We start from the raw sequence: 26,026 nt of genomic DNA on the forward strand, positions 1-26,026 counted from the left end.
TTCTCTTATTGACTTTAATTATAAGTTCCAATTACCTAGATAAATCAAAATCGTTGCCCATTATAATTGCACTTGATTCGCCGTCATTACCGTGAATGAAATAACGTTTAATGGTTTTTTAATTAAATTCATAAATCATTTTATGATTTAATAAATTTATTAATGCTTATCATAATTGTACAATATAAACAAAATAGTTTTATTAAGCATAAATCTACCATATTATTGCTAATTGATTTGTTAATAATAAACATGCAACTGTATTAACTGGACACTTACATATTTATTCAAACTAATAAAGTAATATTAATTTCCATTCAGCATCAATCCTCAAGTTTTTAAATTACAGGTATTAAATAAATTAATTTTAGTTACTTATTGTAACTTCAACTGAGGAAAAAAATGTATTAGAGTCAGAATATAAAAAAAACCTAGATTTATAGTCCATATTAAACAAGAAGCAAACTTCTGATAAATTTATTGTTGGTTGAACACAGACGCTGGTAGAATAAAAGTTGTTGGATTATCATAAAATGACCGCAAGATTTTACTTTCAATGGAAAGTTTTCGTGGTCGCCCAATAAAATACCTTGAAAACTAGCTTAATAAATAAAGATTCGGCAAAGTATAACATTTGAATATCACGCATAAAAGTTTTGTGGTTTTTTCTAAATCGCTGTTTTCAGTGCCCTTCTCGCATTTAATCAAATCCTTTCACTTTCGGAGTGAAACTCCGTAGTTTTTATTGAATTTTCAGATAATAAAAGTTTGTTTATACGCCAGATAAGATTTTACAGCTTTAAGAGAGCTTAATAAATTTGTGTATTGTATCTTAAGAAATTAAATTTCAGAATAACTATCAACGTTTTAATAAAATTTTCTTACAGGTCCTTAAAAGTCTTTATTGCTACATAAAACGTGCTTTGGAGCCAAAAAAGTTTATTACTTAATAAATTCAGTATTTTATGTATGAAAACTTTTTTGGTGTTAATAAGCCAAACATTCGCATGGAGTCGTTTCGGCTAATTGTAATTGACTGAACCGCTCCTAAAATTGCCATGCATTACCTTCACATACACCAACTTATCACTATTACATGCCATTTCTGTACAAAATTGGAAGAAAATTTACTCTATTTATTTCATGATACTGAAGCCTTTAAAACATTCCAATTGGACAGAATTTTTAAAGGTTTCTTCTTCCAAATTGTCATATCACAAAATATCTGGACACAAAAACAATCAGGCCTATTAATATGTCACGTATCACGTAAAACTGCATGTAAGTGTTTTCGAAAATTACATTTTGGGTGTGTGCGTTTTGTGTATATGTTCCTTCACTTCGATGCTCATGATCCACTGTTGTCTGCGGCCAATTTCAACGTCCAACTCACCTTAAATTAATTCTGGGGCTTTGTAATTTCTATGAAAATTTGTGATTGGTGGGTTGAGACTTAAAATTGGTCACCTTGTTGTCGACACGCTTGGTTTTTGTTCGGAGACAGACACGTCGGCGGCAACGAGATATGGCGAGTGGATCGAGAGGCGTTCGAGCCGATGCCGGGGCTGCGCAGTCTGCGACTGGACGGCAACCGACTGCGCGCAGTCCCCACACCTGCGCTGACCGTACTTGCGCATCTCGAGGTCCTGTGAGTACAAGGACCCACCACTATGCACCCTTTCTTTCTCTCTCTTTTCTTTTTCGTTGTTTTCTGAGGCTGCACCTGTTTTAAAACTTCACGTAGCTGCCTCAGGATCCACACAATTGTTATGTTTGTTAGTTTCGAGTCTCGTTGTGTTTAATTATGAGCAGCATGTGCATCAATTTTGAAACACATGGCCTTCAACATAAAAAAACATCAGCCAAGAGATTTACGACTAACGATTAACTTGCAGTTAATGGCGATTTCTGCTGCACTTAATGAATATGGTTATTAAACGGTTGGCTAGTTGAATATATGATCGATTAGTTGGAGATTTACGAGCGTGACATCGTGAAGCTTAAGACAAAAATTGGTCTCGTTTGATGTCTTGACTGCGTGGGAGACTAATAAGATTACTCCTTCTCGGATTACCATGAAATACCAATTGGAAACTCAATATATTTCAACACTATTTCAGATTGCCTAATTAGTTTTCTTTTAAAACACATTTTTTTATTGTAAAACTTTTTGAAACCACACGCGTTGTGATGTCGTTCAAAAAACCGTATACACGCTTTATAAATCGATGTAATTGATACAATTATGTAAAGTAACATATGCAACGGAACGAGTTTATTTAATTAAATCACATTCGAGATAACGTAATTGTATTACATTTATCCCACATTTATTCGCTTTAATTAGGCAGATAACCATTTTCACTATAACTTTTGTCCTATTTTTTTTTTGTACTTTGACAGTGAATTAAAATTTGATGAAGGTTTAGTTTTATAATATGTAAAAAATGACCAAGTGTGCACTTAACTTAAAGGTCAACTTTATATTGCACCATAAAATAGTAGTGATAAAAGGGATCAGAAATGTAACTTGCGATTATTTTACATTCAGATAAAATTTACTTGGGCTCCTAATGGATACTTTTCATGCCAGATAAAAACGTCATAAAAACCAAGGTTTATGGAGATAAGAAATGAAAAGGTCCTTTTCTACATATTTATATAAAAATATCTGTTTATGGCTTCTTGAACAATACTATGAATTTAGTGGTTACAAAAGCTTCCAGTTTATTACTACAAAAAAGGGACAAACACCCTTTAGCATCATAATAAAATAATCTTTCAAAAATTTTGATATACAAAGAGAAAAAACATACTCCTTTAATCACTCCTTGGTAAAATATCTCGTCCTATGAATATTGAACATGGAATTCCGAGTAGAACTCGGTTCCCCTTAACAACATGTTCCACCATACCACCGAGGAATATAAGAAAAACACATCAAACAAGACCGAACTTAATAGCTTCATTTGGCGGCTACGTTTAAGGCCAGACTCGTTATAACTGGAAAAGTATTCTGCAATATTGGAAATGGCACTCAATTAGATTGCGTATCTTGCTACAGCGTTTTGCTACCGGCTAAACGATCACAATATTACCATGTAACTAGTGAATGCATGATGTTTAAGGTGATGATCTCTTACGAGGGATGCTCATTAATTTTAATGTCTATTAAATAAAGTACTTATTAGTTTATTGAAGTCGTTAATCAAAAGGCCAAAAACTCTCAGTTAATGAAGGACGAATTTATATTAATTAGGCGAGATATTGTTAATTTACAAAACATTAGCCTAGATGAAACTGGAGGTTTACTAGGTCAAACGGTGAATATCCCCAATCTAATTAAGGATGTTAATATATTGCATGATCAGGCGAAAAATGTTCAGTGTTCTCCGGAAATTAAAGTTTACTACGAATCTCTGTATTATACTTTGGACGAACAAAAAGTTTCTGACTTACTTTTTAAATTAATGAGCATCGCTTTTGGTGTTGTTTGTATTGTTACTAATAACATTTTAAAACATACTAACATATGTTATCATTGCTTATTTAATAAAATTACACTTTTTTACACAAAATACGAATTGGCAAGAAACACAATTGGCACTTCACATAAATAGTATTATCAAAATTATACAAAATTTTTATATTTTTTCAAAAACTAATCTTGCAGTACAAGTTGTAGTATTTTAGATGTATTGAAATAACATGTCCTTATTTTTAGATCAAATTAGATTTGTTATTTGCTTATTTTTAAACATTTTCCTGTTTTCAGTATATTGTAATAATTTATAATCCGTGTTTCAGGAATATTGGAAATAATCTGATTAGTAGTTTGCCTGTTGGTTCATTTCCAGAAATGGTCAGTTTGACTAGGTTGTAAGTATATTTAAGTGTATAAATGAATTATTATTATTATTATTATTATTATTATTATTATTATTATTATTCAGAATCTAGAAACTTTATTTGATATAAGTAATACAATTGTCATTAAAATTTTATAGTACCCATATAAAAATGTCCAGACTGTAAATTGCACAGATAATATTTTTGCATATTTAAATTGTCCCTTGTTCCTGACGATAAAACGAACAAATTTACATTAGCCTTTTATTTTTGCAACATTTTCATCTAGTCATAAATTACCCGTTGTTTATGCACACAAGTAATGACATGCCTTTTCCCTAGAAAAATATGGGACACCCGCTTATGCATCATAGTTTTTTACCCCATTCTCTTGAATATTAAGAAACATTGCACATAGCAAAAAAGTACCAAGAAGTGGAACGGGAGCGTTTTAAAGCAAAACAATTTGCATTTAAAATTTAAAGTTGTGTTCGTTGGGAACACTTACGTTTCATTAATCTTCTGCGGTTCAGTCAACCTTTAACTTAGTTAATGGCAACAAAACAAAGGAAGCCAACTTACACAATTCGGTAACGTGCATACAACGAACATGCAATCAACGTTTCATCATATTAAACGTGAACTAATATTCATGCTCATGTACTAAATTATTCACTTCATTCATAAGACAAACATGAACATAGCAAAGTCGGTTTAAATCTAAAAAATTAGGGTTGTTTCTCTGTTCCGTAGATTATTTAAATAATAAATTCTGCAAGTCAGCCCCAACAATTTATATTGTGTTTGTGAGGAATGTCCGGGGTTCTTATATAAAAAGACCGAGATTTAAGGAGACGGTCGTATCAACAAATGACTCGGTTTTCGAGACTGCCTCTTCGGGGAGACTGAGACGTTAAACCTCGTGAAAAACGACTCACTTGACTGGATCTTACCCAAAAGACCAGCCGATTTATCGATATCGTTTACAGTTCATGCCTCATTATTTATAATTGGGAGAATTTAATTTAAAACAATTACCTTTTACAACACGTTATCAGATTATTTAACTTTATTTGGCTGTGTTTTTCAGGTTGCTCAAGAGAAATCAAATCACGGAAATAGCGGAAACTGCTTTCGCCAACTTAACATCATTAAAAGTTTTGTAAGTATAAATTGAAGGGGTGAGAAGTACATGGATCTAAATAACTAAGTAGTTGTTTCAACTTTAATGCCGGAAATCTTTTTGATATTTATTTATTATACTACAAAAACCACAATCACGGAACAAACAAGTAGATCCCGGGGAAAAATTGTGCGGAAAAGTGGTTGGTTTAAAGGTCTCCAAAATGTGGAAATGAAATATAGTTGATGGTATTAAGGAAGTTTCTATTGCCTCATGTGTTTTATTTGTTTTCAGACAGTTGGACGACAACTTCCTGACACAAATACCTCAGGCCCTGACCAAGCTGCCCGACCTACAAGAACTGTAAGTTAATTTGACTTGTGCAAGGACTCAATTAAGTAAATTTATCATTCCGGTAAAACCCAGTTACAAATTCCGTTTATTATACAAATTTATAGTCAGCGAAACCAAAATTTAGGTGTAGAGTGAATAAGTTTGTGGTTTTAGGTCGATATCGGGCAACAGGATCAAGTACATAGCAGGTGGTGTGTTGCAGAAGACACCGAATCTCGCACTGTTGGAATTAAAGGGAAATCCTCTTTTCGGTGTCGACGCCCACGCGTTTTCCTTCCTCCCTCGTCTACGAAGGCTGCAAGTATTATGTTCCTTACCGTTTTTTCTTCATTTTTATAATCCCGAAACGAATATAAATGATGGTTTATTATACAAATTCCTTGACGAGCCATTCGTCTTATTTATATTTGGATTCGGGCGATTTATACAATTTTTATGTTTCTTTCATGTTTGCAAGAGGATTGTGATGGTAACTGAGTGTCCCTTGTAGCATATTCGAGTTAATTAAATCCCTAAAATTAGCTCAAACTGGATATTGTTAGATTTGATACGCCTACGTTGCGTGGGTTGAATGATAAAAGGGCTATTTTAATTTACTTAAACAATAATATTACGTCACTAACAAAACGTGTTTTATTTAATTTTAGGTAAAATCTTAACTTCTATTTTGAATTTTATTCTTTGTTGTTAAAAGTATTATCTCCCTTATAAAATGATAGTTTATAAAGAAAACTGAAACATTTTTCCTAGGAAATAAATGCATGCATTCAGTTAAAAATAAATCAAATTTAATCTACACAGCACTAATAAATTCAGAAATCACATTTAATGCTTCACGTTTCGTGGTAACCTCTCTTTGAACTGCAATATATCAAACAATTAAAATTCATAGCGGAAGATCTGCATATTTTATGGTCCAGGGTCGAAGGACACAAAAGTGCCATTAAACCACCGATAATAATTGAATTAGACGGTCGAGTTTAAATTAAATTAACACAATAAAACGGAATAAGCTCTGTGAAAACGGCCTCGATAAAATGACAAATGTTTTCCCCGAGATTTATCTCTTCGGACTCACTTTGGCGAATTTTGTTGGATTCTTTGTCGGGAACGATGGGAACATTTCCTGATGAAAAGAAAGTAGCGGAGGTCGGACCGATATAAATCTGTGAAATTACAATGCTTTATAGGAATTAATTCGTTACATTTTCATACAAAAGTTCTATTATGTACCAGTTTTTAGTCAGCTTCTTCCATCCCTAAATTTATATCATGTACGAAATTCAACTCTTTGTATAAGTATAATAAATTCTGTTATTTTTATTGTTCTGTTTATTCATACTATTGTATTGCAATAAACTGAACAAACCTGTCCAAAATAAAAAAATGACAAACACACCCAAAAGATTTATCTATCCAATTTACCGAAGATCGTTTTGAGGGAAAGATACGAACATTTAGAGATGAAAATGAAAGTGAAGGAGATTCGTCCCGATATAAATCTATGGGATTAGAGCGGTTTATCGAAATTAACTTGTTTCTTTTCTGGAACAGGATTCTGTCTGAGGCACGCGATTTGTCAACGTTCCCAAATTTAAATGGAACCACCGCTCTGGAAGTGCTTAGGCTCGATCGGGCTGGCATTTCCAGCGTTCCCATCACTTTATGTACCACGTGCCCGAGACTGAAAAGCTTGTAAGTGTTTTTTATTTTAGTGAATATGACAAAAGATTGATTTTAATGATATTTGTTTCAGAGACCTGAAATCCAACAAGCTAACTGTGGTCCCAGATTTAAATAATTGCAGAGAAATGAGAGTTTTGTAAGTTGGCATAACTCTTTTAAATTTCCTTATTGCTCCGAAGAGCTCTGAAATAAAGAGTAATAATTTATAATAATCTAATGTTTGCCTTTTCGTTCCCTCAGAGACTTGGCGAGCAATTACATCAAGTCCATCGAAGAGCGGCCTTTCCGAGGAATGTACCAAATGCACGACTTGCTATTGGCCAACAACCAGATCCAGTACATCCCGCAGGACGCTTTCTACAACCTGTCCAAATTACAAGTCCTGTAAGTGTTCCCTATAGAAAATTGATTTTGGAATCCATTCAACGAATTGTTATTTCAGCGACATGGAGAACAATCAGATATCGTTCATACATCCGGACGCCTTCCTGGCAATATCGAAAATTGAGGATCTGTAAGTATTCGACCGAGTTTACTTTATCGATCGCAATTACTTATTATTGCCGTTATTGGCCCTAATGTGCATCTAAGCGTTGGTTCACTTACATTGATTAAATTTCGACTTTCCTGGCACATTATGTGTCTCGGGAGCGACAACCCCCGAAATAAATTGCCCGTATAAATGTTCTTTGATTGAATAACATTGGCTAACGATATTTTATGGTCTAATTTTTATAAAGTTTTATCTTGTTTTGTTATGGATTATTACTTAACATTGATTAATTATATTGGTAATAACTTTTATTATTTCAGTAACTTGGGCAACAATGTGTTCTCTCATCTTCCATCAGCAGGACTGGAGCGTCTCTTACATTTAAAAACATTTAACAACCCAAATCTAAGAGAATTTCCTCCACCAGAAGACTTTCCAAGAATCCAAACCTTGATCTTAGCCTACGCTTACCATTGTTGTGCTTTTTTACCATTAATTCCCTCCAATCCTCCGCCCAGTGCCAAAGACATCATCGTCTTTCCAGACATTGATGAAATCGATTTAAATATCTGGAACAGTTCTGTAGACTTATGGCCTTCTCAACGTAAGTTATTAGCTTTTTTTTTTATTTTATCATTTATTATTATTATTATTTTTTTTTTCACAGAAAACATGAGTAATAAATTCGGCAAAAAGTTCACCGAAATCTGGGAAAACCTCCACTCCGACTTTACGTACCCAGGCAACTTTCCGAGTTACATGGAAGAGTATGCTGCGGAAGACGACCCCCTGTTACGCATGCCAGGAGATATTAACACGGGAATGCCGGGAAAAATTCAATGTCTGCCCCTTCCAGGTCCCTTTTTACCATGTCAGGACCTGTTCGATTGGTGGACCTTGCGATGCGGCGTTTGGATCGTGTTCCTGTGCGCAATGTTGGGCAACGGCACAGTTGTTTTTGTTTTGATCTTTTCCAGAAGCAAAATGGATGTTCCCAGGTTTCTAGTTTGTAATTTGGCTGCTGCAGATTTTTTCATGGGAATTTACTTAGGTAAGGTAACTTGTATTTCATCACAGGTTTTATTTATGAAACACATTTTAGGTTTTTTGGCAGTAGTGGATGCTTCAACTCTAGGCGAATTTCGAATGTACGCCATCCCTTGGCAAATGTCTCCTGGTTGTCAATTAGCTGGATTTTTGGGGGTGCTCAGCTCTGAATTGTCAGTTTATACCCTTGCAGTAATAACTCTTGAACGAAATTATGCGATAACCCACGCAATGCACCTCAACAAAAGACTCTCTTTGAAACACGCGGGATACATCATGATTTGCGGTTGGAGTTTTGCCATCGTTATGGCAATTCTTCCTTTGTTCAGTATATCTGACTACCGGAAGTTCGCTGTATGTCTACCGTTTGAAACTAAAGATGCTGCCAGTTTAACGTACGTCGTGTTTCTGATGTTTATCAACGGCGTAGCCTTTCTGATTCTAATGGGGTGTTATTTAAAAATGTACTGTGCCATACGAGGATCTCAAGCATGGAACTCTAATGATTCCCGAATTGCCAAACGTATGGCGTTGTTAGTGTTTACTGATTTTTTGTGTTGGTCACCCATAGCTTTCTTCTCGCTGACAGCTGCGTTCGGACTGCAGCTCATCACCTTGGAACAAGCGAAAGTGTTCACTGTGTTTGTGCTGCCGTTGAACTCGTGCTGCAACCCTTTTCTGTACGCTATTTTGACAAAGCAGTTCAAAAAAGACTGCGTGATGATCTGCAAGGCCATCGAAGAGAGCAGAGTCACCAGAGGCATTGGGCGGTGCAGACACAGTTCTAACTTCAGTAACAGACAAACTCCTGCTAATACTAACAGCTTAGCTGACAGGTATATTTCGATTGAATTTCATTATTTACTAATTCAACATTTAATTTTCAAGATCCTCTAGAGAAAACCAAAACCATCACGTGCCAACTTGCACGTGCAACGTTAAATTGCTTGGAGACACAAACAACCAACAACCTAGGGTGGATAGAAAAGCAAGAACTAGAGAGTGGTTGTTGAGCAAAGCACGTTGGTTGCTGTGTGTCCGGAGACCTGCAAGGCACAGGCCAAGGAACGATCAGTACACTTATCAGATTGCAGAGATTCAACAAAAGCAACACAAGAGGGCGTCTTCTGTTAGTTCCAGTGAAAACTTTTCCTCGTCCAGGTACGCGAATATAAGTAGAAGTATTACTTTAAATGTAAATAGGAAAAATTACATTTGAAATAAATTAATAATAAACAAAATTTGAGGAATTGGCATAATTTTAATGACTTACCGGTTGTAGCTCGAAAACTACAAACGGATATGATATAAAACTAGTAAGTTTTTTGTGAAAAATTGCAAAATGTAATAGATTTTATTCTTCTCCATTATTCTTATACTTCAATCAAATGGAATGTAGTGTAATGAGTTGAATTCTGAATCATATTGCATGTCATCAATGTCTTTCCTTATTCTTTATATTTTTTCAACATCTCATTTATAAATGAACACGCTTGAAATTGTTGTTGAAGGTCAGATTCGTGGAGGCACAATCATCATTGCAGCATCCCGCTGCGACTGCTAGATCCAAAGCGAAGAGCGTCCTCTTGGTTGGTCACGAGAAAGACGTCGCAAGACTCGAATTTGTCTAGTTCAAGGAACGATTCCTCCGGGTCGGCGACGACGGCCAGCACGAGCACGTGGCGCATCAGCAGGTCCAGCGGAAGCAGTGAGCCCACCAGGCTTAGGGCGAAACCCAGGTTGACCAGACAATGTGCCATACAAGACGAGAATGAACCTCCCGGGTCTCCAGGGAGACTCACTGTCAGGTAATACATTCTTCCATTTTAAAACTAACCGATGTACCGTTTGTGTGCGTTTACTTTAAGGTTTCTGACAACGATTCCGTCAGCTGCTGAGAACAGCATGCAACTGGAAGACGACCAGCAGCCGACGATTCTGGTGAGTCCTGTGAAGGAGAAGGAAGGGCCCTTGTACGCGATTCTACATACGCAGCCGGTGACGCCGGTCAGGAGGCAGAGTATCGTGACCCTGCATCCCATAGAGAGTGGCAAGGATCCAGCCAAGGACGAATCTAGTCAAAATCAACAGAAAAATAATCAGACTAATCATAAGGATGCTGGGCCGTCTAGGTAATAGTGACTGAGGCTGGACCCAGGGTGTGACTAAATTTGTACTTAAATTCGTCAGTTTTAACCATTTTTCAGTGTTATTCAAAAAATTAAAAGAAGAAGGTGTTATTTAATTAATGTTTATCGAAATTCTTGTTATAATGAAATGCTTGTTAAAATTGACGAACAATTTATATATAGAAATAATATTAATGTGTGTAACTAGGAATCTTACAAGTCATCAACAGAACTATTGACGTGATATTTCTGCAAATCCGAGAGAACTTGTCGGTTAGCTATACCAAAACACACCACTATAAAAAGTTATAAACAATTCCTAACTGTAGTATTTATTTTAATTTATTTTCTACCAATATTAATGTGAAAGATGTCGTTGTGCATAGAAAAAACTGCCAGGCGATTTGCTCAAAAATACGAGACAATATTTTGAAATTACATTTTACATTGTACATTAATTATCGTATATATTTGTATAAAATTGCAGGGCGGCAACTTTTGAACATAGATTTTGTAATTTTTTATAGTGAAAGTTTACCAAAATGTATATTTAAGTGAATATATTTAAGGGGCATTACAGTGTTACAGCAGTGAAAATGAAAAAAATTAGAATCCATTTATTCAATGTGAAAATTTTGATTTTCATAAAAACCCCGGTTTTTGAGCGTAATGACCTAATTTTTGTACATTTTATTTATTGAAAAGTTGTATATATACAAACTAAGAATGCGTGATATGTTTAGATGTAAGTCAAGATAATAACAATAAGTGATAATTACCTTTTAAAGCAAATATATAAAAAATACAGAAAATGTTATTTAATATTTATACATTAAAGACGTTCCATGTTATTTATAGGTTGTACGAGAGGAAAAAAATAAGAAAAATTCCAATGTTAATCATAGTATTACTATATTCTATTAATGTATACAAAGACTACCTCCTAAATACATACAAAGACTTAAATAAAATATACACTTAAAAGTACATGGATATTTTATGCTTTTAACGATTTTTCAAAATTTATAAGAAAATGACAAAAGGTAAGTACTGAAACAGAACCCACATTTCCATTTATTATTGTTATAATTTTGTTCATATTTCTATTTATATGCCACAGCAATAACGGTAGAAACCATTTAAAATCTATTCTTGTACAATATCCAATTATTTTTATGCTTTGCAAGCTTGAATCACATATTTGAAGTGTTTCACAGTTAATTTATATAAATAAAATTAATGTAAAACATTAAAAATTATTTTGGTACAAAATAAATTAAAATATAAAAAAATAAATATTTCATTAAAAAGAAGGTCTAGATGGAAGCCGCCCTATGGATCTAGATGTGGTTAAAGGTAAGGGGTTTTTGTTGATGTCTGTTGTGTTTTCAGAATCGATTTTGCTCAACATTAAGTCTCTGGTTCTTTTAAATTCTTCAAACTTTTTGTTCAGTAGGTTTAATTCAGGTTTAGAGGAGGATGTTGCTGGTGGGGATTCATCCACGTTATCTTCGTCTACTTCCTAGAAAATGTATTATTTGTTTTTAATTACTACTGATGGAAACAATTTGTATTATTACCTGAATTTCTGAAAATGTAACTGGTTGAGTTCTGTATCTGTTGGTGTCCCCTTTCCTTTTCTTTGGTATGACCCTCCTGTGTAACCTTGACATGGGTTCAGGATATATTGTATCCATAGCTGTAAAACACAAAATTGATATGAACTAATGTAAAACAGATTTAATATAACTAAATAAACAAGCTCGTAACTTAAAATGCACTTGGGTTTTATTCTACAAATAATCAGATTAAGAGCAATATGGTTTCTAAAACGTTTTAATTAAAAATAAATTTAGTATACGTAAACTTGAAATAAAGGTTTGTCTGTTTTAAAGGACCTTCAAATGTCAAAGTAATTATAGATGGTAAGATACAAACTATACGTTATAAAAAATAAGAAAAAATATTAAACTACTTATTTCGTTCTTGTTTTCATTTCTGCAATCAATTTTATTACAGCCATAAAAATTTATTGACACATAATCAAAAATTTATTTTTGAATGTTTATGAACCCGAAAATTAACTTATTTTTATTGCGTTATAATAAAATTTTGGAAATAAACTAAATTACGTTATATTTGTTAAATAGTTTGCTGGATTTTTTGAAAGTGAACCCTGGTGAACTATTTTAAAAATAAACAAAGTGCGTTCCACTCAACCAAACCAAAATCAAAATAAAACATGACAGAGTCATTTATCCCAATTACAAAAGAACCCGATTTTCCGTTTCATCTCCGTTGCTGACACATTTAGGCACATTGTTCAAGCTTTGCCAACATGCACATTTATATTTACTATTTTCAAATTTCAACACAAAAAAAAAGAACGTGACACGTCCATTCATTGTTTACATGTCTGTTAATAAACCTAAATTTAGCGCGCAGATTCATAGAATTTTTTTTTTGTTTTTGTATTTTATATTTCTCGGACGTTTGACTCATGAGTTTTAAGGAAAATAACTGTTAGCAACACTTGTATATTTAGTATAAACAATTTTATTTTTATTATTAACAGTGTTACACGGAATTGGAGCGTTTTTATTTGCGTGTTTAAACAGATGCCCGAATTTTATTGGGTGTATTAAATTAATGCGGTCCAAAAATACAAAAGTGTTTCACAACCGATATTAAATTTCCGCAAGTTCCAAACGTTGTGACACTCCAACATTTATCTGACATCAGCAAACTGCGTTTTCCACTAAAAAATATACTTACACTGAGTCGGAGAACTTAACGACGGCATATTCGGGCACGGAACTTAAACAAAACTTAAATAAAATACTAATTCACAGAGTCACCGATCACAGATAACACAGCTGTTCGCGTTTCACGTTCGCGGACCGACCGAAAGAATTTTAATCTAATTTTAAACCTTCTTTCAGGCGATTTTTCGGCCTACGTCCGCGTTTTCAGCGGTGCGCAATAATCGGTTTTCGGCGTTTCCGCGCCTCGCTCGCCGATTGTTGTTGGGACCGCCGCCGAACTTTGGTGCACTTGTTCTCTATGAAATATTCGCGTTACTATTGGCAACATGCTTGTTTATGTTCTATATTTGCGGTATTTTGCCCCCCGGCTATTTTCATCCGGTTCTCGCCACTCCATCGGACGTGTCAATATCTTTCGTTTTTTTGTACGATACAATTGTTTGTCTCGTTTGTATGTTTGTTTTGTGGCGAAGCGCTCTTTTAATTGTTGGGACAACGCCGTTTTATTTGTTTACTTGTGTGGTAGTATCAAATTACTTTTTCTAAATAAGTGAAATAATTGGTTAGTTGATATTTTCATTGCAAATAGAGCCAATGAAAACAAACAGTAAAACGAGAGTAAAAAGAAAATGTTATTTCAAATTTAAGTAAATAAATATGAATAAGAAGCAGTTCGATCGAAAGTTAAATTTATAGCATAACTTTTACTATATTTTATTATTATAACACATTTGAATGTCGTAAATTCAACCAGAAAATTAGAACGTAATAATTAAATGAAAAAATGCATTTTTTAATCATTATTTCAGTTAGATATTTTGAACATAGTCAAAATGCCACTGTAAATTGCGGTCCACTCTATTTCCTGCCATGGTCACCTAATTTTAGATAAAAAATAGTTTGTTTGCATGTTTACTTTCGATTTCTAATAATAGCCCATAATATAATTAATTATTTGTTCCCTCCTGTAAACATTTGTAACTGTACTTACTTTTAATCAGATTTACCATAATATTTTAATTTTCTTAATTTCCTATTTTAAGGGTTATATCCGAAATAAAAGGTCAAATTTAATTAAAAATCATTTTTTATTTCTTTCTTGTAAATAATAAATAATACCTAACATTAATATATCAAATGTATATATGAAAAAATTATCACTTGAATGATTAGTATAAAAATATACACCAAAAACTAAAAAATAAAAATAGTAAATCAATATATTATTTGATGTACATTTCTGAATGTTTATTTTAGTTAATCTCATATTGGTAACCTTTAAAAATTCGAAAACAAAGTACAGAAACATTATACATTTTTGGCAAAGTAATATAGTATAGAAAGAGATGGATTCACCAATGTTTTTAATATTGAAATCGTAAATATAAAATATTACTAAAAACATTCGTGACAAATTTATTTAAACTACAATTTCGTTTATAATTATTAAAAGAGACTAGTTAATTCACAATTAATTTAAAACAATTTCATTGTTCAATATATTATACTGAAAAAGTCAGTAATCGTTAGAATTCACTAAAATCAGATGTAGAGTGTGAAAAGAAACTATTTCATACCCTGTCTAACTAAAAGAGACAAAAAATTACATGAACAAATAAATAATCAGAGACGTCGGTAAATAAAATTTGTTTCTATATATACACATTCACATATAATCTATATTTACAATTATATTCGGTCACTGTGGCACAAAGAAAAGCATAAATTACAATAAAATAAGAACCAAACATAAAACCTGCCGGATCAAAACATGTGGAGGGAAGAATTCCTAAACGAGGGGTGTTTTAAAAGCATTATTATTGTGTCGTCCAGCAAATTTTATCTTACTTTTCGCACGTCACACACTCGGTCCTGTATCACGCCAGACCCGAGTCCACGTGAGTCCTGCGTTTCGAGTCCGTTCTCTGTATTGCGTGATCGGGCGTCGATTTCAAAATGTCCGGTTGGCTTTGATTGGCTATCGTTTGACTAATAATCGACTGGTTGACAACGGATTGGTTTACGGAAACCATTGTACCTCTACTCAACGTTCCTAGTAGTGGAGTGCCTGGGTTGTTCATTAGGAGATTCATATAATCAGCGATTAGGAGAGTGAGTTCTAGGATTTTAGGTTTGTTGAGGGCGAATATTAGTTTTTGTGATTGATGCTGGTCGTTTTGAGTAACAACTAACATGAAGTCTTCTTGACATCCTCCGAAGGTCAGGACACTTGTATACGGATACCGGACTCGTTGCTGCATTGTTGCTAAATCCAGAACTGTTATTGCGTCTTCACTCACCGCCAGCCAAATCATTGGAGATTCCTGTTGTCTCAGTTTGGCCTAAAACAGATCAAATTAGTACAATTTGAAGTAATTTACTAGAAATTATCCAACCTGGAAAAGCGTGGCACCGAAGAAAGGCCATTTCCTTGTGCACGTCAGATAAATCCTCACACAATCCAACTGCGTCCTCCCCTTCAAAGCTCTCCACTTCGCTAGCAGTTTAGCCTGCAACTCAGCGAGTCCGTCTTGGTTCAACTGATCCCTGTACCGATACGGATAAAACTTGTCTATAGCATTCAGAGCCTGATTCGAATGAGCCGTCAAGATTCCTTGCACGTTGTTAAGAGCCGTTAAAGTGTTATTCTGAGAAACTGGCGGGCTTAGAGTGCCATTTGCTTGTGACTTAGGAGTCTGGACTTGTGTGCTGACGTTCTTATTAGCCAAAGAGCAATCACCCATATCCAACTGAGCCATCAGACTCGCCAGTTCCAACGCCAGATCACGACTCAACGGGAAACGTCCCGAAACTATTTGCTTGTTAATTTGGTAACACAATAAAAGTCTTTCCTTGTCGGTTTCCAGTCTTGCGCAGTTCTTCCACCACATCCTATTCTTGTAGGTCAGTCTTATGACTTTGCTGTTTTCGAATTTCCCCAGACCTTTTTCTCTCAAAGCGATCTCCCACTTGGAGATCAGATCACAGAGTTTTGCTGTGGGATCCAGAGTGTGCTCCAGATCCCTTTCGATAGGGTCGTCGGAGAATATAGCGAAGCCGTTGGTCGTTCGACAGCCGATTTCATGAGCCAAACTATCCTGGAACTCCTTTATTGTCGTCGAGCCGTCAAAGCTGGTTATGTGATATGTGCCGTTGAGCAAATGTACTGGCATCGAATGCGGCAGCGAATGGTGTTGTGGATTTTTGAGCAAAATGCTTAGCACCTCCATACGAGAAGGCTTCAGTTCACGACCGCCTAAATCAAATACAGTTTGCAATGCAATTTAGCAACAACTAAAAGTAAACGTACCTGCCAAAATGGTCCTTTCAAGCGCTCTCTCACAATAAGCTGCATACTTCCCACATTCAGTACAATTGTCAGCATTCCTCTGTAGATGCAGTTTCAGAAACCAAAGCAACCTCGAGGACTTAGGAACAAACAAACTGACGGCCAGGGCCAACAGTTGCCAGCCCTGTAAAAGTGTATAGCTAGGGGGTCCTTTAGCGTCCTTGTGGTCCTTAAAGCACTCCTTATGCTCCTTGTACTTCTCTTCTTGGGCGGTCTGTATGTTCGAAAGGGAAATTTGTTGGTCAGATGTCGAGTTTATGCTCGGCGTCGTTTCGCACGTAAACAGACTCTGCGTGGCGCAAAGCAGCAGTTGCTGAAAAGAATTATTGGTGTTTCTCAACGCCCTGACGATATCCTAACTTCTGTTCCATATATTTTTAAGAAAGGGGGTTTTAACTAACCAGAGAGACTATTACACAAAAAGGAGGGTTGAAAAAAGAGTGTCTAGAGCTAACTGCATCAAACTCTCAAGCCTCGCAAGCGTGATGAAGTGATATGTTCAGTTTTTATTGGATTTGTGTCGTGATTTATGATTCGAATTTATTGTGTCCCTATGACATGGTACAATGAAATAAGAATTTGATATATTTGACATCGTTTGTTTTTATGAGTTATTTGATGTGTAAGAATGGGGATAATACACCCTAACCCATCCTAGATATAACAGGCAAATTTGTTTACCTTAAACCTACATTAATGAAAAAAATTGTCTTAATAAATATATTAAAGTTTGAAAATATATGTGTGTGTCTTGGATAATGAGAACAGAGAAGAAATAGAGCATTCACAGGCATGTTCCAGTTCTATTCTAAATGTTTAAGAAACTAAAACATCCAGTATAATATAAATAAATAGAAAAAGGAAATAAATAACATGAAACACCAACATTCTTATTCAATTGCAACCGCAAAAAATCAACTTCAACAACATGAAGACTGATTTTTCTGTGGTCGGAAATAAATAAAGATGAGATTTATGATACGCATGCAGCAACGATAATTTAACAAAATATTTTCGAAATTTGGGTAAATATTTTGTTAAATTCAAAAGCGAAACTAAAAAATGTGTTTATGTAAATATACACATGTATCCCTAAAATAAACCATATTTATACATTTAACTTGTTAGTCGGAATTATTTTTATTAGGGATTATTTTTTATGTTTTGTGAGTGAAATGGCAGCTTCGCATGTAAGTTAAAAACTAAACATAAATAGGATATTGTAATTATATAATAGTTTTTTACTAAAAACATTGTTAAAATTATTAATATTTCATTAATTATATGAAAAATAATTGATTAGTTTAGAAATCTTCCTTGAGAATCCCCTTATTAAATGTAATATTGTCATAAAAGCTCAACAAATGAAAATTATATAAACTAAAAAACTAAAAGCATGTTTTAATTAATATCAGCCACTATTTCAATACCTAGTAAAGTACTAAATTTGTCCTCGTAATTTATTAATTGGCCTAATTACAATATCCATGTACTAAACTAAAACGTATTGTTAAAGGAAACCAAATAAAAAAAGCCCACTTACGCTCTTCTTAAGCAACTTTTGTGTGGATACCTGAACTCCGATCTTCGGCAGAGGCACGTTCTTGCTGGTTTGCTTGATGAGGGCGCAAATCAGTTCGGCCTGCAACTCGGGCATGTCCAGACACTGTTGAAGCGCATTCTGAGCCAGAACGACGTGGTAATCTATGCCTGCTTGGTCCACCGCGGCCGACATGAACAATTGCAGGCACTTGAATAATTTTATTGCTTCCGCCTAGAAAAACAATTATAACACAAGCTTGATTTGAAAATCTTCGAATACATACCTGTAGTGTTTCCGATGGTAAGGTAGTTAACGGAAAGTATGAAGGTATGGCACCGTCTTTGGTACAAGGCACATGTAATAGAACTGGATGCCGCCACAAGACGCAGTTCGGATCACCGTCCACCTCCATCAGTTTGTGGATCAACTGTTCGTATTGGGTGCCGGTACTCGGACCGCCGCCGCTTGCTACAGTCAAATTATACAGCCACGCGTCCTTCTCTTGTTTGCCTGGACACAACAGATACGTAGGGCCCGAATTCGTTGGGAATATACCGATAGTTAGGTCCGGTTGTTCGGAATCTTTCTCCTCTGAGTCGGAGTCGGATAAGTGTTCTACCTCCTCCACTTTTGCGTCTCTCATGTTTATTTGGCCGTGAGGTGTCTAAAACATAACGAATAAGCTTCATGTATATGAATATAGCTGTAATCAACTTACTGTATCTGTAGGAGCTTTAAAATAAAGGAACATCTTTCCAATTAACACACACCAACATTTTTTCGCGTGACCATTTTTGACTTTCGTTAGCCAGCCTTGAACGGAAGGCTTGTTTTCTTCCTTGCTCAGTAACAATTTAGTTGCGTTTCTTCGTTGTACGTTTTGTAATATTCTCACCTAAAAAACATCAAGAATTAAAACTGAAATCTTATCAGATGTAGACAAATTGAATTAGTTTCTTGACAATCAAAGTATTAAGAGTCCATTGGTATCTTTGTATCAGATCGTTTATTGCAAACTTTTTAAGTATAATTGGATATTTTATTTACCCAGTCTTCCATAGCAGTCAACGAGTCAGCAGTTAGATAATAAGTTTTCTTTCCAGTGTCGATTTCGAATGTGTTTGATCCATCCGCTCTGTTTATCTTACAAACTTCGTCTAACAAAATCTGTCCCTGGGGTTTTCTGTTTATATCACTTTGACTTTTGTAATACGTTAGGACGCCGTTCTTTAGCACGAACCACTTTTTTCGCCAGGTTTTCAATTTACCACCTATTAAGATGCAAGTGTAATTATTTCAATTTTGTTTAACCTTCCACGTACTTACCTAATTTAGCTAAGCTTCCGCTCTTTTCCAAACTCTCGATACGTTTCGGACTGTCGAGATAAGAGGCTCTGAGCAACATAGATGATTCTATGCTGGTGGTGTCGCAGCTCAGAGCGTCCGGGGGCACGGCATAATCATCAGACATGCCCGATTCGAAGGACGTGTCTGAAACACCTTTGGGTTAGGTTAGTAATTAGGCGGAGCGCTAAATGGCAAGCAGACACGCGAAACAATAATTTTAGAACAGATTCTCATTTCGATTATAAAAAATAAGTCTTGAAAATGTAACATGCGACACAAGAATTGTGATTGTGTGTGAAATATATCATGCACTGTTGTATGTGTTGGTGTGTTACCTCTTGTTTTACTTTTACTAGGAGAGCCACTGCTACTCGACGCAGTTCTTTTTCCCGGACTGGAACCGGACGTATCTCCAGAACTTCTGCTGTGTGTATTCGTCCCATCAACCGCCTGAAGATGATTAAAGTTAAAAAAAGGTTTACTTGTATAAAAAATTAGCTTACAGTAGTGTTGTTGCCTTCACCATCGCTGGAATCGTCGCTGGAATCGCCGGTGAAAGGCATGGATCTGATTTGACTAGCTCGCCCTTTGACAGTGGCGTAAACTGGCACGGGGATGTCTTGGTAACCTGCTTGTTCTGGTCCAATATCGCTGGGGGTTGTCCCGGTTAATGTTAAACCATCAGCTGCCACCTAAATAATATTTTTGTTATAAAAGTAACAAGTAAAGTAATCAATTTAATAGATATCTAATAGGTTAATAATAGTTTTCTTTCGGGGTAGAAATGAGGAAACTTTTCGATAAACTACGTTCTTTTGTAGCAAAATCATTGTTTACTTCATCAAAACTATTCACATAAAAAGAACACTTGTTTCCAAACTTCGAATCGGTTTAGTTTTACGAGTACAACGGCAATTAGGCGCATCTGGCGCTAAACAATACGTAGTTCAAAACAGCTCGAACATCATGAATATTTATGCATCTTTCGGTGTGGCGACAGATGGTAGTGATCTAAAAATATCTATTTTTGTCCTTTTTTAAAGAGCCACTAGTGGAACGTTTATTTAATTCACTTTATAGTAGAACTGAAAGGTCTTACTTGATATATCCGATCCTCCCAGCTGGGGAACCTGTGAAGGGGAGGCGTGGGCGCCCTCGGCCACGCAACCTTCTCCCTGCTAGGTGTGTAGATTTCGGCGTAGTCGTGCGCTAGGTCCGGATCGCTGGCACTACTGCTCGGCACCCTGCCAATGCTCAGATTGTCGACCGCGGCCCTTAATTCGTCGGTGAGAGGATCCATGCTTGAGTTGCTGAGCTCTATGTTCACGCTCGTCACCAGCGTGCTGGGGATTGTCGGCTCGTACGTGCTGCTCGTCGACAAACACACGGACTGGTGGCGACGGTGCTTTTGCTGGCGGCTGGTGCTGGATGACGGGGGAATCTGCGATGAAAACAAAAGGAATTGTTTTACAATTTAAAGGATTATGGACTATTTTGAATTACTACCTACATATATTTATATATCAGCCAGGAAGTTGATTCATTAAAAATAAACAAAAATTTAATCGATATCAATTACAGATAACATAATAATTCCGCGACAAACAGTCTGATAAAATTATACTTATAAATATTTCGGGAAATATTGGAAAATCCAAATAATTTGATTAAATTTGAATTATTTTAAGCAAAGTATACAAGACTTTATTATAATTTTAGGATAATTTGGGTAATTGAAGTAATTTGAGTGAATGTTTAATTGGGATAATTGTGGTAAAATTTGTAATTAGGTTAATTTGAGTATTTTTTAATTGAATATTTATATATTTCCAGATCTAGCATACTTAGGATGCATAAGAAATGAAAATGTTATGGAGAAAGAAGGAAGATATTACAATCTACAAACGAAGACACCTTAGAAGAAAAGCTACCTGTCTGGGCTCCGGTGAGCAGCTCTCGCTGCGCCTTCGGTCTGCTAGCGCTAGATGATTGCGCAGCAGCTCCAGTTGCCGGTTGCACTTGATGTTCTGCTCCTTGAGCGTCTGGTTCTGTTGTTCTAGCTCGCGCAGCTTATTGGTGACCCATTCCTTGATCCTGGCCGCCTTGGCTTCGACCTGACGTGCGTCGTGCAGCCGCAGCTGACGCTGTTCCTCGACTTCACCCTCGAGTCGACTTATTTGGGCGGTGTTTGCGTCGCTAGCCGCCGACCATGCGAGCTTCTGTTCCATTATTCGTACCTAAATCGAAGAGGAAAACAAAGTGAAAAATGTTGTTAACCATCGCGTGTCACGTAGCAATGAACTGGGCAAATAAAAATTTCAACGTTCCGTAAAATTCTTGGAATTAAAAAAGTTTCTGGGTAGTGTCGTGTTCGGGGCGATTTGCCCCGCTTGAAAATGCGACGCCTCCAGACAAAAATAGTCGTCTTAGACTTAAAAAGAGTCGTTTGCCGCCGATTTATTTTCCTCTATTAATAGACAAAATAGAAATTGCCGTACAAATAAACGGGCGCTCAAGTGAGTTTGCGTATGGTCGGGCTCATAAAAAGAAATTTATTGGACTGTTTTTGTCATGGTGGAGGGATCGAGATGTTCATTTTCAGTTGATTATAAATCTTGAATGGAATTAAATGGGTTTAGTCAAACGATTTGGTTTTATAATTACAGTTGGTAGATGAAATCTTAAAAGTCATACCGTAAATTATGATTTCAACACACACAAATTAGTTTGTGTTAGGTATAAATAGATCTTCCACTCTCCAGATGGAACTGATGCACTTGAACATTCTCATAAGATTTCAAAGATAAGTGATTGATTAGATTGAAATTGATTTTTTAAAATTAATCAATGAAATTTAATAAAAATAACAGTAAAAAAATAATATTCTATTTTATATTTCAATCAGTTTTTCTTAAAAACTTTTGATGACGATACAAATAAGATAGATAATAATGAGTATTCTTTGCACATAAAGATATCTGCGATTTAAATAATCTTTTTTTACATTTATGAGTGTCAGTTTTAAGTAATCTTTAAGATTTTTTCATATAAACCGTTCACATATGTAATTATATGATTGATAAACTGTAATTCAATCCTTTAAACAGAATAAATCCTCCTACAGCTCAACCTTCTTCATCTTATTTTTCTATTATACAAGGATTTTGTGGAATTATCCTTTTTCTTCCTTTCAGAGTATTATTTCAGATGACTCACTACATCCTATACGTAATCCCTTTCAAAATTGCTTATAATTCACCAACGAGTATTTCATTTTAAAGTCAATCACACAAGTAAAGCCAAGCAACAAAGTTTCAGATGATAAGCTTTAAATCTTCATTCAACTTTGACGTCCAACATCAAATAAACAAAGAAAGGAGTTCAGTACCTAAAGCCATGATGCAGTCGTCTTTGAAACTCGAAGTGCGAAACCAACTCCCAAACACTGAAACTCCTCGGGGACAGACCAAACAAACCGAACAGTCAACGCCGACTGACTCCGTAACCGGTTGAGTGGTGCATCGCGACGAAAAACAAGACCGCAAACGGGACAGAAGGGAATGGAAGGACGGGCGACGCCACGACGTCCCGACGATGTCACAAAGGGAACTCCGAGTCCCCGGTCAACGGCTCCGAAAGCGTTCCGCACGTCGACTGATGTTCGAACTGTATATATCTGTCGGGGTTCACCCCTCAGTGCACGGCACACAAACACACCCGCTCTGTGTACTACGTAATGTGTTTAGGGGGACCGTTCATGTGGTGGGTTCGCACCAACGTCCATTTGCCATTAGTTTGGTCGGAAGGAACAAAGGAAATGGAACTCGATACTCAATTATGATTAAAACGTCAACAAAATCAAGTTGTTCGAATTAATCCTGCTTACTAAAAAGTTCAACAAACTTTATCCAACATAAACTGGAATGAATCTACACTTTCAATTTCGGTTACACGTGTCGGGCAATAAAAGAATAACTTTCGAACGTGCCTACAAGCGAACTTTCGTTTAAGGAACGATGTAACACGTTATTAAAACTTGTAAAAAAATAAAGGAAAAAGTCCCAGAGCGTTGAATTTACTCGAACCCGGGTTGCGACCGGGAATGTTAAGGACCCTGCCGAATCGAAGCAAGCTGGCACGTTGCCACATCCGCATCAGAATTCCGAAAACGCAAAAAGAGCACGCCGTTACTTTTATTTTAATTTATACCGGGCCGGAGGGGGTTGAAATATTGTCGCAGGATAACGCGAAAACGAAACGGAGGAAGTATTTCGCAACAATTTCCATTGTGTACTTGTCTGGGGTTTTATCTATTGTTAGTCTTTTGTATTTCAATACGTTCATCTCTTTTATTTTGTTTTTTAATGAAATAATTTTGCTTGTATACAGATTTCCACATATATCAGATACAATGTATGAAAAATTAAACATTTAGAGGAAAATTCCCAACATAATTCAAAATAAAACCATTAAAGTGACCAAAAAATTAACATTCTGGTTGTATAGAGATTTCCACAAATGTCAGATACAATGTATGAAAAATTAAACCTTTAATTAATACAATAACATAATTTATCATATCAATGATATTAGAAGTAGTCTAAGAACTTAAAATGTCTTCTTCTTAATCAAGTGAAGAAATAACATTTTTGTTCTCAATTCTCGTAAGTTAGGTCTTAATTAGTAAGTTAGGTTTAATTGCAGTAGTTATGAAGATATATAATTTTATAAGATATTTCTTTATCTATTGTGTTCAATTGAACAAAATTTAGAGAAGCTATTTATTCCAACTTTAAAAAATCATCCATATTTTCAATATATTGGGAAATTTCATACATCAGGCACATGGTTTAAGTTTGTTAAGTACTACAATTATTCGTCTCGTTAAACTGAATTATCTCCTTGTTTGTATGATACTTCGAAGATCCAGCATCCAGCTTCCAAAGTTCTAATTGGCAACTGACAAACATCTCTATTGAACAGCGAGTCCCTTTTGTGGTCGGTTTCCCCGTCATCCAGCACACCCCTCGAATGATTCATAGGGGGTTTTCTCCGCTTTTAATTCATTTCCACAGGCAGTTCTCGTATTACCGTTTAAATCCCGGATAATTGAATGAGAACACGAGACTAATAAGAAGCGGTTACTAATACGACTGGAAGCCATCATACTGAATATTAGTTTACTTGTGAGATAGTTGTTATTGGCCGGTTGCGGAGATAATCTCTTGCCAGACACAATTGATTAAGGGAAAGTCGGATTTGTAACTCTTAAGTCTTAAGCACAGCTATTAAGGATTTTACAATTTTTTGAGTGACATCGCATTTTCAGGCCACGTCCTCACATTAATATTCATTTTTGACGATTTCCAAAAAAAGACCATCAATCTTGTGGGAAAACGATGTCAAGGATTAAATAAAAAACGGGCATTGAAAGGATTTGATGTCGGTTCGTCGTGTGCGACAAACCCAGTGACTGGGGACGTGTCCCGAAGTAAATTTCGCTTCTCTCCGATGACAGTATCAAATGGTCCCTGTAACCCCATTTATCAAAACGATTGTAAATCTACTTGTTTGTCTCACCCCCGAACCTGGTCGATACTTTCCAGCGCGTCGCAGACGATTTATTATTGCTGCATACACAATACAATGTACATGTGAGTATGGGATTAATGCACGTATAAATATTTATGATTTGCAAGGATTCGCCGCGGCGTCATATCGTCGGATTTATTTTGATTTTTATGGAAATATACGCGACTTTTGTGATTTGTTCGGTCTGGCTTTTTGTATGTAATTATAACGAATGACAAAATGTGGGATTTGTTGACGTTATTTCAAAATCCAATCCTACTGTTGTGAATATACATACACACATATATTATTGCCATAAAAATAACAGAAATAACTCAATTTATTAAATTAAACATTCGAACCCATTTGATTGATTTTATGACTTCATCGAAATCAAAACATATGACCTAAATGTCCCCCTGACAATACACACTTTGAGAACAAAAGGCAAACGTATGAGTAATTTTTTTGTGTATCCTTTTAGGGTGACGCACTATTATTAATGTTTTCCACCAGATTGCAGGCAGGTTTTTAGCGGCGTCTGTTTGTGACGCATATTTAGGAGAATTTTCGTAAAATGCGGACACGTGAAGGGTTATTGTGCGTGGCTCCCTTTTTTAATCACTGTGTGTAATTAAATGAGTCATCAAAAATTGCGTGAGCAAAATTGTATTAGAAGTATAATATAATAATGGAGTAATATAAAAGAAATGGTATATATAAAAACGAAATTATTTGAAAGTGTATCTACTCTGGAAAGCAATTATTAG

At 35.5% G+C, this 26,026-nt stretch overlaps 3 protein-coding genes across 13 annotated transcripts in view; 1 reads left to right on the forward strand and 2 right to left on the reverse strand.

Moving 5' to 3' along the window:
• The window catches only part of LOC109609428 (lutropin-choriogonadotropic hormone receptor), a 60,401-nt gene extending 48,733 nt beyond the window's left edge, over window positions 1–11,668 (forward strand). Inside the window, exons 5-19 of one of the 2 annotated variants that reach the window (XM_020026088.2) lie at window positions 1,505–1,648; window positions 3,808–3,879; window positions 4,940–5,011; window positions 5,267–5,335; window positions 5,480–5,623; window positions 6,881–7,021; window positions 7,083–7,148; window positions 7,253–7,396; window positions 7,455–7,526; window positions 7,826–8,109; window positions 8,173–8,556; window positions 8,608–9,388; window positions 9,441–9,713; window positions 10,064–10,360; window positions 10,421–11,668. In XM_020026088.2, the coding sequence (XP_019881647.2) occupies window positions 1,505–1,648; window positions 3,808–3,879; window positions 4,940–5,011; window positions 5,267–5,335; window positions 5,480–5,623; window positions 6,881–7,021; window positions 7,083–7,148; window positions 7,253–7,396; window positions 7,455–7,526; window positions 7,826–8,109; window positions 8,173–8,556; window positions 8,608–9,388; window positions 9,441–9,713; window positions 10,064–10,360; window positions 10,421–10,688 (3,211 nt within the window). In that variant the 3' untranslated portion in view covers window positions 10,689–11,668. The remainder of the gene's footprint in view (window positions 1–1,504; window positions 1,649–3,807; window positions 3,880–4,939; window positions 5,012–5,266; window positions 5,336–5,479; window positions 5,624–6,880; window positions 7,022–7,082; window positions 7,149–7,252; window positions 7,397–7,454; window positions 7,527–7,825; window positions 8,110–8,172; window positions 8,557–8,607; window positions 9,389–9,440; window positions 9,714–10,063; window positions 10,361–10,420) is intronic. The other variant, XM_049970133.1, reaches the window with a different exon arrangement.
• Window positions 11,577–13,733, reverse strand: LOC109609427 (uncharacterized). The gene is made up of 3 exons (XM_020026085.2): window positions 13,457–13,733; window positions 12,262–12,380; window positions 11,577–12,203 (listed from the first exon to the last, which is right to left on the reverse strand). Exons 1-3 carry the CDS (start codon window positions 13,482–13,484, stop codon window positions 11,985–11,987), a joined length of 366 nt encoding a protein of 121 aa, XP_019881644.1. The 5' UTR covers window positions 13,485–13,733; the 3' UTR covers window positions 11,577–11,984.
• A 1,372-nt stretch (window positions 13,734–15,105) lies between these two features.
• LOC109609423 (uncharacterized protein CG43867) overlaps window positions 15,106–26,026 on the reverse strand; it is a 119,261-nt gene continuing 108,340 nt past the window's right edge. For 3 of the 10 annotated variants that reach the window (XM_049970123.1, XM_049970130.1, XM_049970131.1), the window contains 12 exons: window positions 21,617–21,922; window positions 20,785–21,126; window positions 20,189–20,377; window positions 20,021–20,135; window positions 19,665–19,838; window positions 19,386–19,609; window positions 19,057–19,233; window positions 18,622–19,002; window positions 18,339–18,569; window positions 16,757–17,108; window positions 15,843–16,702; window positions 15,106–15,788 (listed from right to left, as the gene is read on the reverse strand). In XM_049970123.1, the coding sequence (XP_049826080.1) occupies window positions 15,324–15,788; window positions 15,843–16,702; window positions 16,757–17,108; window positions 18,339–18,569; window positions 18,622–19,002; window positions 19,057–19,233; window positions 19,386–19,609; window positions 19,665–19,838; window positions 20,021–20,135; window positions 20,189–20,377; window positions 20,785–21,126; window positions 21,617–21,922 (3,816 nt within the window). In that variant the 3' untranslated portion in view covers window positions 15,106–15,323. Of the gene's footprint in view, window positions 15,789–15,842; window positions 16,703–16,756; window positions 17,109–18,338; window positions 18,570–18,621; window positions 19,003–19,056; window positions 19,234–19,385; window positions 19,610–19,664; window positions 19,839–20,020; window positions 20,136–20,188; window positions 20,378–20,784; window positions 21,127–21,616; window positions 21,923–23,073; window positions 23,095–26,026 lie in introns of those variants that run through there. The other 7 variants (XM_049970132.1, XM_020026082.2, XM_049970124.1 and 4 more) reach the window with 7 other exon arrangements.

This window comes from Aethina tumida, chromosome 7 (genome assembly GCF_024364675.1).
Source record: "Aethina tumida isolate Nest 87 chromosome 7, icAetTumi1.1, whole genome shotgun sequence".
Classification (NCBI taxonomy): Eukaryota; Metazoa; Arthropoda; class Insecta; order Coleoptera; family Nitidulidae; genus Aethina; species Aethina tumida.